Below are 14,858 nucleotides of genomic sequence, written 5' to 3'. Positions count from 1 at the left end.
GAAATGACCACAAAAATCAAATCCAGATGCTTATACGCCAATGGCCAAGAATTGTCGTGCGAGACAGGCATGGTATGGTCTAATTGATATTTTGAGTTATGTGAAAAAATAATATGTACAAAAATGTCCTGGGACCGTCAAAAAATCAGATGAAATGATCTGATAGGCGGTTGTAACACCTCGTACTTTCATACTAAACCATATCGGTAATATCCCATAAATCCGAGTTAGATGTGAACGTATGAAACTAGTAGAAAGATCATATTTTAGCTATATGAATCCATTCGGGTGATAAACTTGATCATTTTGAAGTCAAACCAAAAAGTGAAGTTCTTAAGGCCTTCTAAATTCGTCTAAGTCTGAGACAGTCTGTACTTATGGCTAGTTTTCGGGTAGTGACGTTAGGAATTTGAGAAAACTCAAAACATGAAAGTTGTAGGTCTTTGAAATACCTTTCCAACCATATATTATGGAGCTCAAACGGAGCTCTGTGCTAGAAGTTATACCCGTTTTACTCTGCGCGAAGTGCTGCGCGAAGTACCCTTCAAGTGCGCGATCGCGCACCAGAGGCAGTGTTACTGCCTTCGCTGCGCGATCACCTGCGCGAAGTACCCTCCAGCTGCGAGACCGCGCACAGACCACGACAATCTAAGAGCCAAACTTCGTTATATTCTTTCCCACTTCGTTTTAAACCAATTTTTCTGAGGTAAAGAACCCTAAAGAAGTCTCTCAAGCCCTAAGGACTAAGCTCTTCTCTCCCAACCTTCAAGAAACTTTAAGGTAAGCCTATTCCATGCAATCCAAGTCAATTCCAACATACGTTCATGATCATTAAGCAAGAATCCATCATTCTTAACATAGGGTTTTCAAGAAAATCCATCTCAAGGTTCAAGAATTCAAGATTTTGGAAATCTTCTTCAAAGCTCAAGTCTTTAATTCAAGTTTTGAAGCGACTAAGGTATGTAGAGTTACTATCTACGTGTGGGAATATCATTGTTCTTCCCCACGCCTCATAATCCATAAATTATGATTCTTTACGAAAACTAGGGTTTCTATACCATGCTCATGATAACCCTAGGTCCAAGTCCATGATTATACCATGTATGAATTGTTATAATTCCATCATTGAGTTCTTAATATTTCTCTATGATTATTGAGAATCCGTCCGTAATCCATGAAAACCCATATATCTCATTCCATGAGTTCATGCATGCTAGTTTATGATATATTATGCTATTTTCAAGAAAATACTATACATGTTTTACAAGTTCATGCAAGCAAGCTATAATTTATGATATCCATGAACAAGCAAGTTATATTCATGAAAACCATGGGCAGCAAGTGCCACTTATTTTACATGTTTATGATTTTGGGAGTTGCTTTAATTACCGAGGAAGGCTTCAGATAGCCTGAAACTACGTAGCCACCGTAGGATGAGGATCGCTCCACCCATGTCCCAGGCGATCTCTCATAATGACTGGATCCTTTCATATTTTTATTAAATCTCATGTTCCCCGGCAAGGACCGAGTGTTTTTTCGGCGGGACGCAAGCACCAGACCATGGATCGGTTATAAGTTATTGCTCTCCCTACTTATGATATTTTTACCATGCTTTATATTATATATGTATTCATGTCCATGCTCATAACCAGGTTTCAGTTTCACGTTCGGTTCTTATCTTTATTACTTCATGTCCCATGTTATTTCATTCGGCTTGCTTTACATACCGGACATTCAATGTGCTAACGTCCCCTTTTATTTCCGGGGGCCTCGCATTTCACGATGCGGTATTGATATACGGACGACACATACGCTCGATGGGACAGCATTCGTATCAGCTTATTGGTGAGCCCCATCTCATTCGGGGTTTAGTCAACTTTTGTTTTATGATTTGTTATGCATCTAAGGTATGCTGGGGGCCTTGTCCCAGTAAGTATGTTTTCCAGTCAGACTCATGATAGAGGTTTCATAGACTAGACAAGTCAGTTATGTTATGTCAGACATTCGGAGTCGTACGCACTCATGTTTAAACAAGTATTTTTATTAAGTATTATGACTTACTACGTTTTATAAAGGCTCATCATGCATTCACGTTATACTCCGCTCATGTTATGCTTCATGATGATTCAGCAAGCCATGTGGTTCGGTCGGTCACATGCAGTAAGGCATCGAGTGCCGTGTTTCGCCCAGGCCATGGTTCGGGGCGTGACAGCGGTTGCATCAGTAGTGATATGCTAAATCGTTAATCTCTAGTGTAGATTATAGTCACAATAACCCCTCTAGAGAAGGCAGAGCTAAAAGACAAGTAATTGTCAAAATTTAAATTTCATTATTTGAAATGACATATATAGTAGATTTTTTTTTTTAATTCAAACATAGTAGGATAAACTTTGGACACGACAAAGCAATACAAACAACTGAACAAGTATTATTACTTTCAAATATTGACTTTGACAATTACTGCTACTAAATTCATTCCTTGAAATGATATAGCAAAACTAATACTTGGGAGCGCACAAACAGAAGATTAACCACAATTTTCTGAAGAAACAACGAAGCCGGAAGTAGTCAAAGTAGAAATCTACTGTAAAAATTACAAATCACAACATATTACCCAGCAAAGTGAACGATGATGAAAGCAATATCGAAGCAGAAGAACCAGCTAAGAACAGAGTTGTAAGATGATACTGGAAATTACTTTTGTAAATCATTGAGGTTTTACTTTTTATTTCTTCACTATTACTGGAATCATGTATTTACAATGGAACAATTTGCCACTCATGTCTACATTTTCACAGAGTAAAATTATAATTAATTACTGTAGGAGCATGCCCGCAACTTGTGCTAATAATGTAGTCTATCAGATTAAAAAAAATGTGATCTAATTTCTCTCTAAAAACTTTGTTTCTTTTTCACTGATTTAATTACTGTCGTTTGCTAGCATAATTATTAATTCTTGACTTAATTATGTCAAGTGTTAGTTTCTGGAATAGAAGTACTAGTAATCTGTCTCACAAGTCACACCTATATCATTATCGATTTTACGTTATGCATTAAAGGAATATAGTACTTCCTTAATGTAAAGATCTTAAGAAATATCCTTTAACTAGAAAATCTAAAGATTCTATATATATATATTCCAGAAACTTACACTTGACATAATTACCTTAAAATTTTCTAAAGAATCTATTGGAACGAGATCAAGGTGAATTGACATAATTTATTGTCACTGTTTTCTCAAAAACAAAAAATAAGAAGTATAGATTATATATTATATAGCTCACTGGACACCTTTTTTTATTCTTAATTAAAAATATTATGGAAGAATTACACCTACCTTTCCCGAAGTTCTGACTTACTATAATATATACGCACATCCTCTTTTGGTTTCTAGTATATATTACAAACCCCTTTTATTTTCTTTCATATATTATTTAAATTAAAAATATTATTTATAAAATTATCAACCCTTAATTATTGTGCTATGTTTTGCTAGGTAACAAAAACTTTATTTTTTTATCTTTTTTTTTTTTATTATCATTGGATGCATACGTCAATTCTTTCATCCAACTTGGCTTCAGTAAATAATAGTGCCACATATAAAAAAAAATGAAGAATAAAGTTTTACAAATATCGAAAAGAACAGAATATAAAAGAAAAAATGATTTCGCTACTTTTTCTGGATCTTGTCTAAATATAAACACTTCGGAATCTAGGATTCCAATTATATCGACGGAATTGTGATTTACCGTTAGCTAGTACTACCCCACTAAACACAATAACTACCATTGGTTCTCCAATTAGCACTAGTTACCAGAAATAGAAAAGGAACAAGAAAATAAATTAGAGAAGCTAAAATGGAAGGGAACAAAATAAAGAAAGTAAATCAACATAAAAGGAAAATGAACCATGCAGATGTTATATCTACACCAAAATACGTTGTCGAATTTTCCTTCTACATGTTTGTGTATCAAATATTTTTGCGAACTTACCATATGGGAAACTAGTTGAACAACTTCAAATACGAACTCCATAGAAACGATTTCAATAAGAAAGTAAGTTTGAGAAAGACGTGAAAAACTCAAGGAATTAATCATGAATGGTTTCATGGATAATTGCGAACCTCTTCGTGTTTTGATGTTCCCATGGTTGGGATATGGACACATTTCACCGTTCTTAGAGTTAGCAAAAAAACTCAGCCAAAAAAATTTCACTATTTACTTGTGTTCTACCCCAGTAATCCTAAGCTCTATCAAGAAAAAAATTAGCCCGGAATTTTCACCATCAATCCAATTCTTGGAACTTCATCTCCAAACTTTACCAAATCTTCCTCCTTGTTACCACACCACCAATGGCCTCCCTCCCCATCTCATGAGCACTCTCAAAGAAGCTTTTGACTTAGCTAGCCCTGATTTTACCCTAATCTTGAAAACCCTAAAACCGGATTTATTGATTTATGATTTTCTCCAACCATGGGCTCCAAAAGCTGCTGCTGAACTAAAAATTCCTGCTGTGGAATTTATTAGTAGCAGCTCCACGATGACCGCTTACATGTTGCATGTGTTCAAGAAGCCAGGTATCAAATTTCCCTTCTCGTCTATTTATTATCGCGATTATGAGATGGCTCGTATTGAGAAACAAGAATCATCTATGCCTGTGGAAAAGCTTGAGGAAGATAAGAAACGAGTTAGAGATTGTTTCTACCTATCATGTGATATTGTTTTGATAAAAAGTTTTAAGGAGATTGAGGGTAAGTATAGTGATTATATCACAAATTTAACCGGGAAAAAGGTTGTACCTCTTGGACCTTTAGTTCAAGAACCTAGCGTTGACGATGGGGAATCAGAGTTAATAACATGGTTGAATGAAAGAGAGAAGGAATCCACAATTTTTGTGTCTTTTGGAAGTGAATATTTTTTGTCCAAGGAAGATTTGTTAGAGATTGCTTATGGGTTGGAAAATAGTAAGGTGAATTTTATATGGCCTATAAGGTTCCAAAAGGGGGAAAATATTCAACTTGAAGAGGCATTGCCTAAAGGGTTTTTCAATAGGGTAGGGAATAGGGGAAAAGTTTTTGAAGGATGGGCACCACAAGCAAAAATCTTGGAGCATTCGAGTATAGGTGGATTTGTGAGTCATTGTGGATGGAGTTCTGTAATGGAAAGCATGAAATATGGGGTTCCGATTATCGCAATGCCTATGCATATTGATCAACCAATTAATTCTAGGCTTGTTGAAGACGTTGGCGTTGCTGTGGAGGTTGTGAGGGATAGTAATGGAAAGCTTCATAGAGAAGAAGTTGCAACCATAATCAACCAAGTGGTGGTTGACAAGAATGGTGAATTTATAAGGCAAAAGGCAAAGGATATGAAGGAAATGCTTTGTTCCAAAGGAGATGAAGAAATTGAAGAAGTTGTCAAGGAATTGAAAAAGCTTTGCGCTAAGAAAACTCACGGTTTTTAGGGTTTTTTCTTATTTAGATGCTTATGTCATACAACATAGTAGCTACTAGCTGGGATTCTTTTATTGCCCTACTAGTTAATTAGGATGAAACATTTGCTAGTCTTTAAATTTTTAGTTGTCTGCTTGTTTTCTTTTAGATGTTGGACATCCTATTGACTTATTATAAAATTAGTTTTCAATTTCTTTTTATTTAAATTACATGATCAACAATATGGTACTTCAAAAGAAGTACTTCTAACAGCTTTTTTGGATGATTGTTACATATGTTTCATAATGCATTGTATTATTTGTATCTATTGTTTCATAAAGCATCATATTGTATTGTATTATCTTGATGAATACAACATTTGGATAGATTTGAATAATTTTTCGTCATTACCTATACATCTTTAATTTAAAGAATAAATTACAATATTATAAAGAAAAATAAGGTACAAAGTAGTGAGATCATAGATCGTACCCAAACGGAACGCTACTTACAAGTGATGAGTCTCTTTCTATGCGGAAAAAGGGACACTCTCTCGGTGTCTTTTTATCAATGAGTATTACTACTAGTAGTTACTGTCGTATGCTATTACACTTTTTTTTAATTCGATTCTCAAAAATTAATAAATTCTTTTTTCTTACTTTGTCGTAAATTTTCAAAATAAAGGTGGCGAATATGATATTTCAAATTCATTAGAATTAGAAAATTAGATTTAACAAAGATAAATTAGAAAGACATTGAAGGTTTATCTAGAATTAAGTCTCAGCAGCCTATTTTCCTCCAATTAATTCCATTGTGTTGGAAATATTAACAATATCAACCAGAAATTGAACAAAAGGATAGAATCAACTTATCAGTTTGAATCCATTTGTGTCGTGGCAAGCCACTGCCTTGAAAGCGATTTTCGGCCTGACTCCGGTGCATATCGTTCACAGCTGGTCACTCCCCAAGGTTCCACAACACTCTCAAACGCTTGCACTAGTGGTTGGAAGTTTGGAGTTGCACAAAATAATTGCCCAGAAATTCACAAAGAAAGGAAGCCAAGGAAGGACAGAGTATTTGAGATAATGAGAGAATTGGTGTGTATTTAGTTCACAAATGATGTTCCTTAAATAGGCACATCATCTACGTTTTCATTCGTAAGAAGTCAAATGGGGTTAATGACGTGATACTTGCTTTAATGACAAAATTCTCATAAAGACAAGTAACTTCACATCTTCTGAAAAACTAAAATCTTTTCATCTAAGAAGTTACATTTTAACAAACCGTCATTTGAATGAATGTGAACTTTTACTTTGCATTCATCTACACTATCAATACGAGAGGATGAATATGTAACTTTTTTCTTTGTAATTCTCATTAATGAAAAATGCCACAATCCCCCACAAATGCAAAGTCAAAAGAATAGGAATAATTTCTAGGCAAAACGAAGGAACATGTACTTAAGTATCAATATCTTTCGATTTGAATTGATACGTAGTGAAATGAGGCAACAACAAATATCCACAAAGTGAAGTACTCTTGAACTAAATGGATATAAGTTGAGACCCCCACAACACATACCATATCCTTAATTTCGTGCAAACTCCGCGATACAACTTAGTGCTTTTATGGCCATGCACCAAACCTTGAGTCTCATGAATGCTCTAGAAAAACAACCCAAATTTTTCATACAAGGCGCCCAAACCTTTACACTCAAGTAGGTGATTCCATCAAGTCTATCTTCAACATAGACTACCACAAGGCTATGGAACCATTAAGAGCAAAAATAAGCTCAACCTTTCTCATATCAAGCGGTGAATCCATCCGGTGCTTCTCAAAGCACCACCACAATGGGTTATGGAAACATTAAGAGTAAAACTCAAGTAAATCCATCAAGTGCATCTCAAACGCACCCCCACAACAGGTTATGGATTAAGAGTAAAACTCAACCTTACAAAACACTACCACACGCCATAGGGATAGGATATGTAGTGCATATTGACGGCATATATGGCGTCGTTTGACCACAAACGGGTATCCACCATATTACCTCAATCCACGGGCTTTAGCCATATCCCCCTCGACGTTTTTTAAGAATTATTTTCCTTACCAAACTCTTGATTAAAGGATCCGTCAAAATTCTTTTGGACCTTACATATTCCAAGAAAATAACACCATGTTTCAACAAGCGTTTAACGACACCATGGTTGATGCGAATATGTGTCTCCTTTTTTTTCATTGTACACACTGTTCTTTGCAATCCCAATTGCCGCCTGTGAGTAACAATGTAAAGAGTCTGGTATAGCTTGTTCCCTCACAATGATACATCTGCCAATAGATTTCTCAGCTACTCGGCTTCTTAGCCTTATCGTTGTCAGTTACCCAGCTTGCATCACAACATCATTCTAAAACAACAAGAATTTATTAAAATGCAAACGCCGATCAATAGTACGTCTCAAGTACTTTAACAAATGATGAAGAGCATTCAAATAGGGTTACGAATATACCTGCTCAATCTGCTAACAGCATAAATTATATCAAGCCGAGTATAATTCATGAGAAACATTAGAAGCTTTATTCTTTTTCAAGTGATATATGCTAGAATGATAGGGAATCTTCACAGGAACTACATCAAAACAATCAACTTTTTCCTATATTTTCTCAATATAGCGAGACTGACATAACGAGAAGTCATTAGCAGTTCCTTTTTAATCCCTAAAATCACATCCGCTTCTCCTAAGTCTTTCGTTTCAAATTGAGAAGATAAAAAGTTCTTTGTTTCATTAACAACATTCACACTTAGGGCCAAATATTAACATGTCATCCACATATAGACATATAATCATAATATATTATCCTACCATCCTAGAATAAACACAGGTGTCAGATGTATTAACAACAAGCTCATTGTTTACTAACATATTCTTTATCCTTTTACAGCCATGGTTAATAGCCATTATTATAATAGACCCTTTATTAGCATTTGTAACAAACCACATTTAACTAGCCATTAATAGCCTTTGAATTCTTAACTCAAATGGTCCTTTGTCCATTGATGAATAGCCTTGAATGACGGTTACATAATGTTGAGAATATGATTTGTAACAGATAGACATCAGCCTCTTTATTTTCTCATTATTATTTAATCTCATTGATTGTCATACGTTGGAGCATTTTAAGCTAGCCATCTGATGGGATGATTGTTCTTGTCTATATATATATTCAAGCCTTTTCTTTTGGAAGAGACAACATCTAGACAAATGCACATTTTCAGTTATCAAACATACTTCACAAGAAATATTAAAATTATCATAAAGGTTCACCAACCTTAAGATAAGAGTTAAATGTAAATACCATTTATTCACACGGTCAAAACATTATAGAACACCGATCAAGTATAGATATGATCCTTCCAACTTAAATATTTCACATCATTCCATAACTTGTAGTTAAACTCCACATGATCTATTATGCAACAAATTCACGTTAATATAATGAAATTGCATATCACCATAAGCATATCATATATGTTACGCATTTTAAGATCATCACAAAATGAATCATCTACCCTAACATTTATATCACTAGTATTTCTTAAGAAACACAAGGGTAAATTCATAAGTAAATAAGAGTGGAGTTGTAAGAAAATAGAACTCGATTTTTGCCATTTTTTTTTCCTTGCACCTTGGAGTTGTCTTTGTCTTCTCGTTGTAATATGACAATTACATTCCCAAAGAAAATTATTGTTCTCTCAGTTTCCTTCATGTATACCAAGTGCAAGATTCATAATCTAACTTTGGCATTAATTCACTATTCATTTATTAGTTTTCCTGAAACTGTGCTATCAGGCGGTTTCAAGGATACTGCAAAACATGAATGGTATCCAATTAACTCAAAGTTAAAGACGTAAATCATATCTCCTTAAAAAGACCTCCATAGCTCACATTTTTTTTTCCTAACTTCTATCTTTAATAACAATTAACAATCACAACTCTCAATTTTTCCATGTCCATAACTCCAAACATTTAATGTGTAAACTAATGAAACTTTATGATGTTTCACCATGTATTCTTCTGTAAGTTTCCTTTTTCTTTGTAATTGTATATGATGGACAAACATTTCTCAATTTCAAACATTTTAAATTAAGGCATCCATCATAAGGAATCAATCCATACGTTTTTTGTTTTTGTTTTCATGACCACATTCTTTAGAGAAGATATAAAAGTATTTTACCTTTCATCACCATAATATGTATAAAATTATTTTACCTCTCCGTATACTACCGATTAATATTGTATAAGAAAAATCGCTTTCAAATTGTTGGAAATATTAACAATATCAACCAGAAAATTGAACAAAAGGATAGAATCAACTTATCAGTTTGAATCGCTGTGTCGTGGCAAGCCACCGCCTTGAAAGCGATTTTCGGCCCGACTCGGTGCATATCGTTCACAAAGGTCACTCCCAAGGTTCCACAAAGCACTCCCAAACACTTGCACTAGTGGTTGGAAGTTTGGAGTTGCACAAAATAATTGCCCAGAAATTCACAAAGAAAGGAAGCCAAGGAAGGACAGAGTATTTGAGATAATGAGAGAATTGGTGTGTATTTAGTTCACAAATGATGTTCCTTAATAGGCGCATCATCTACGTTTTCATTCGTAAGAAGCCAAATGGGGTTAATGACGTGATACTTGCTTTAATGACAAAATTCTCATAAAGACAAGTAACTTCACATCTTCTGAAAAGCTAAAATCTTTTCATCTAAGAAGTTACATTTTAACAAACCGTCATTTGAATGAATGTGAACTTTTACTTTGCATTCATCTACACAATCAATACGAGAGGATGAATATGTAACTTTTTTCTGTGTAATTCTCATTAATGAAAAATGCCACACATTGAACTATTTTAATTCTTCTTTATTAAGGTATATATCTTTCTAATTGCAAATCTAGGATCCATGGAACCAATGGCAAATTAGCAATGTCTACGCGACTACCAGTGACTATAAAGGTACAGTCAGACCCCTTAATAATAACTATATTCTTTTTTTGCAACATAATTATTATTATTTTAATGGAAATAGAATGTCTAAAACTACGAATAATAGGTGTAGATCTTGTCTAAATATCTTGATACTTTAACACAGTATTTATGACAAAGAATATTATGAATATATATTTCCATCATTGAAATTCTATTAACTTTTAGTTAGTGAAGCATGCATTTGTTTGATTTTTAAATTTTAAATAATTTTGTTATATTTTATAACATTAAAATAAAAAATTATAATTTATGGATCTTTTTGCCAACATCAAATATTATTTAAAAGTTCTGGCCGGACTTTCCTGAGGTATCTAATAACCTTGCTTCTGCTCGCCGCTGGCGCACCTTTCCTAATTATTGCCTATTTATTCTGGAATAATCTTTTTAGGAGGGATAATTTTTTTTTTTAATGTTGTTATAGATGTATAACAGTCAATCGCTATAGCAGCCAAAAAATCTTGGTACCAGCGATGCTTTTCAATTCACAAACTTAATTTGATTTTACTTTTTAAATCCAAAAGATAATTTATTTTATTCACAAACCTATTATATATCTAAATATAATATATACTATAAATGGTGATAAGCACATACCAGGTCAACATGCCTACTTTGGCATGTTGAGGGAAAGTCTAGTCATTTCGTAGAATTGGAGCAATTCCATTGGCTGAAAGGTAACGTGCCGTGGCTTGCTTTTTAAATATTTGTGTTGCTTTGACAATTTCACCCCTTGCATGGGGATAGTTTACGGGGACGCATGTCCGGTTATAACTTTTCTTTGTTGGCCCACTTCATCTTTTTTGGAGTCCGGAACAAAAATGGCTTAAAAAAAAAAAATTTGAACCAAAATACCCAACAAAAAAAAAGTTACCAATGTACCTTTGTCTCTCCCCTATAACGCAGTATTTTAATGCGCTATAGATAGATGGGTTTTAGCTATAGCGCATTATTTCTTATTATATATAGTAGTCCCCGCCATTTTCCATTTCACTCCTTTTTATGTAGTTTAGCCGTATATTAATCATGCTTTGATACTCCGAAACTTCAATATTTTATATAGAACCCTACTTATATTTGTACAATTAATAAGATAGGCTCAATACATAAAGAATACACAATACTTTGGATTGTCGTTTTAGTGGTTGAAAAGTGTTCGAAGTCCTTTTTGTTTGAAGACTTGTAGTCATTAGCTTTACGTTATTTATCTTTTAGGGTTTCGTCTTATTTTTAAATTAATGCTTAACTTTATTTCGAACGTGTCAGTTTTTTTTTTTTTTATCAATTTAGGATGTGAAACTATAAACAATAATAAAAACTAAGATAATATATATAAATATGCAAAAAATATATAATATTTACGATAAATTGTATAACACTAATGTATATACATTATCGTGGATGGGTCCCACATGTAGTATCGGAGACTATCCACAGCACAAGGCTCACGCCATCCCCACCGCCCTCGCCATCGTCTCCATCGTCCTTCTTCCTCTTAATAACCGGACGCTCCAAGTCATGATCATCTCCTCTTCCCCTAGCCCGTGCGCCCTTGACTAGAACATGCTTCTTCGGGATGCGTTCCCCGCCGGCACGCTCGAACCTCGCCGAGCTAGGTCTGGAGACTCAACCACTTCCTCGTCTGGAGTCGCCACCTCAGGCGCCGAAGGATGAACCTGAAAAGTATATAATAATTAGTATCATTTCTTATTTATATTGAATACATTAACGTTATTTATTTAATCAAACTTGTGTGTGTCAACGGCGCGAGTAGCTCCGAGATGGGTCTGTAGGCTCCTTAGATGGGTGTGGTGGTGAATATGAGGTAGTCTCCTGGACGAGATGTTGTTCGAAGTCCAAGTAAAGGTTATAAAAATTAAATAAATATTTACCTTATATTGAATAAAAGTAGTTTTAAGTAAAAAACTTACATGCGCCTAAGTAGTCTCACGAGAAGACACCTCTACTACAGTCGACCGGTAACGCCCCCGAATGGGTCACTCCCCGTGGACCGTGGCGTCAAATCCTAAAATATCAAAATAACGAAATAATACGTAACATACATATTTAAAATAAGTACTTTAAATAATCAAATATATATATTAAATATTGACCTTATGTTGAATAAAAGAAATTTAATAAAAAGCTTACCTGTAGCTCAGTGGTCATATGGGAAGACACCGCTGGCTCGACAGACCCATGAGAAAACGCTTGAGTGGGTGGCTCGGTGGACACTGCGCTCGAATCCTAAAAATATAAAATATTACTAAATAATGAGTAACATATATATATATATATATTTAAATAAATAATTTAAATGAACAAATAAGCATTTTAAATACTAACCGGGATAAAAAACTCATCGAAGTCAAGAATCTTGGGTCCCTCTAAATTCCTCACAGGCCGCTCATCAGCTAATGAAGCGCGTAACGCCGCCCAATCAACGTTATCACGCTCCTCCATATATGCATTCTGGCTCGGCTGTGATAACGACCCGGGTATCTCGGCCAGCAAGAGCGCGGCGTAAACGTAGGTGAGTCCCCGGTGAGCCGCCACCGCCCGGAACGGCCGCGGATGGACTAGACCGTGAACGCCCTCCTCGGAATGGGATCGGCCTCATCCGCCTCATCTACCGGATGGTGTCCTCCACCACCGTGTCCTGCGGCGGCGGCACCGCGGCCTACGCGCACGGCGTCCCCGGCGGACACGGCGTCCTGCCCGGCCACGGCCGCCTCTGCGGGGAGCACCCGGTCCTCCTCCCGGCGCCGCCCGATAGTCGGCCCTCCGAATAGGCTCCTCCATGCGCCTAATCTCGCTGTCCGGATACCATCCTCCGATATCCATACCATCTCCGCCGCAAGCCCGGGGTAAGGCATATGCTCTAACTTGACATGCGTAAACGCCGTACCGCCACCGGCCCGCATTTGTGTTCAACGAAAAAAAAAAAGTTATTTTTTAAAACGTAACATTCAATGCGATTAAATAAATCTAAATACGATAAACTTACCAATGCCTCATCTTTGCCGGCGAGTGCCGAGTATCTACATCCTGGGGGACGCAAAGCGGATTGTCGATCAATCGGCGTGTGATACGATGATACCGGCGCATGTAATCTTGAATGGGAGTCAAATGGCCGACGCGACTAAAGTGCCCCCGTTCTCCCACGGTGGAGCCGAAACATACATGAAAGCTTTAAAATCATCATCAACGGCGGCCGATCGTCCGGTAAAGTGTCGGAGCTCATGACGGACGTCGGGGGTATACTCTGTGTATGCCCAACCGTCGTAAGACACGCCGGCATGTCCCTCCTACGATGTCCAGGTATATCAATGGACACCGCGACATCCAAACCCCCGACCCGCCCTACGTAAGGCCGGCAAACCATCAAATATAGCTTTGATTTGGCGTCCATATAAATAGCCGCATAACATATATATACAAATCGTTGATCACCAAGTCGAAAAGACGTTTAATTAAATTATTAATGTAAATTTAAATTGTTTTACCGCATCGTCCGTCATGTGATCAAGCCGGTCCGGAATAGTAGAATCTTGTGGCGCATATCCACATCTCGATCAAAACCGCCGTCCACCTCCTCGCATAAGGCATGTCAATGTCGAGGTGATGCCTAGGCACGGCCGAAAAGGCAAGCATCCTCTCCCATGCCCATGCGTACGCCCGATATTAGAAAATATGATTTTTAAGTCGTCTTTTCAAGAGTTTTGTCTACATTAAAGGAAGGCATACTTAAAATATTACCTGGAGAACAACAAAAAATCCACACACATCTGTGACAACTCCAATAGACGCTCGGCCACAGTATCCGTAAAGATACGCCAAAAACGACCCCCCCCCCCCCCCCGTAGTCTCTGGGCGGTCCGGATGCTCCAAGAAAACCAAATAACGTAAGCCGACAAAGGCACCCGATGAATTCGGGAACAAGATGCCCCCGAATATAATAAGCGAGATACAAACGGGCATGACGATCGACAGCGTCCCGGTGCGCGTCATCAACCGGATCAAGACCTCCAAAAAGTGCAGAGTGCACTAATCCGAACCCGACTCCGTCCCCGAAATGCGGCCCTGGACAACGAGCACGAAGTGGGTGAGCCTAGTCAACTCGTCGCCCACGTCCGACTTGAGGAGGCTCGTACCGAGTGTATAATGGCTCTCCATCTACTCGCAATCCAAATAGGACCTCCACATCCTGAAGTGTAATCGTGGCCTCACCAGTGCGAAGATGGAAGGTATGTGTCTCTGGCCTCCACCGCTCAACCATGACTGTGATGAGCGCCCAATCATGCTGTACTCGACCAACGGACACGCAACGGTAGATGCCGCCCCGAAACAATATCTCCAAGACGAGAGGGTGTGGGGGGTGCTC

At 36.9% G+C, this 14,858-nt stretch overlaps 1 protein-coding gene across 1 annotated transcript; it reads left to right on the top strand.

The window, feature by feature from the left end:
• The first annotated feature begins 4,095 nt into the window (after window positions 1-4,095).
• On the top strand, window positions 4,096-5,463 carry LOC132047844 (beta-D-glucosyl crocetin beta-1,6-glucosyltransferase-like). The gene has a single exon (XM_059438823.1). The coding sequence runs from the start codon at window positions 4,096-4,098 to the stop codon at window positions 5,461-5,463; it is 1,368 nt and encodes a 455-aa protein (XP_059294806.1).
• The last annotated feature ends 9,395 nt before the right edge of the window (window positions 5,464-14,858 follow it).

This window comes from Lycium ferocissimum, chromosome 2 (assembly GCF_029784015.1).
Source record: "Lycium ferocissimum isolate CSIRO_LF1 chromosome 2, AGI_CSIRO_Lferr_CH_V1, whole genome shotgun sequence".
Taxonomy (NCBI): Eukaryota; Viridiplantae; Streptophyta; class Magnoliopsida; order Solanales; family Solanaceae; genus Lycium; species Lycium ferocissimum.
This window is presented reverse-complemented; position numbering and strand designations above follow the sequence as displayed.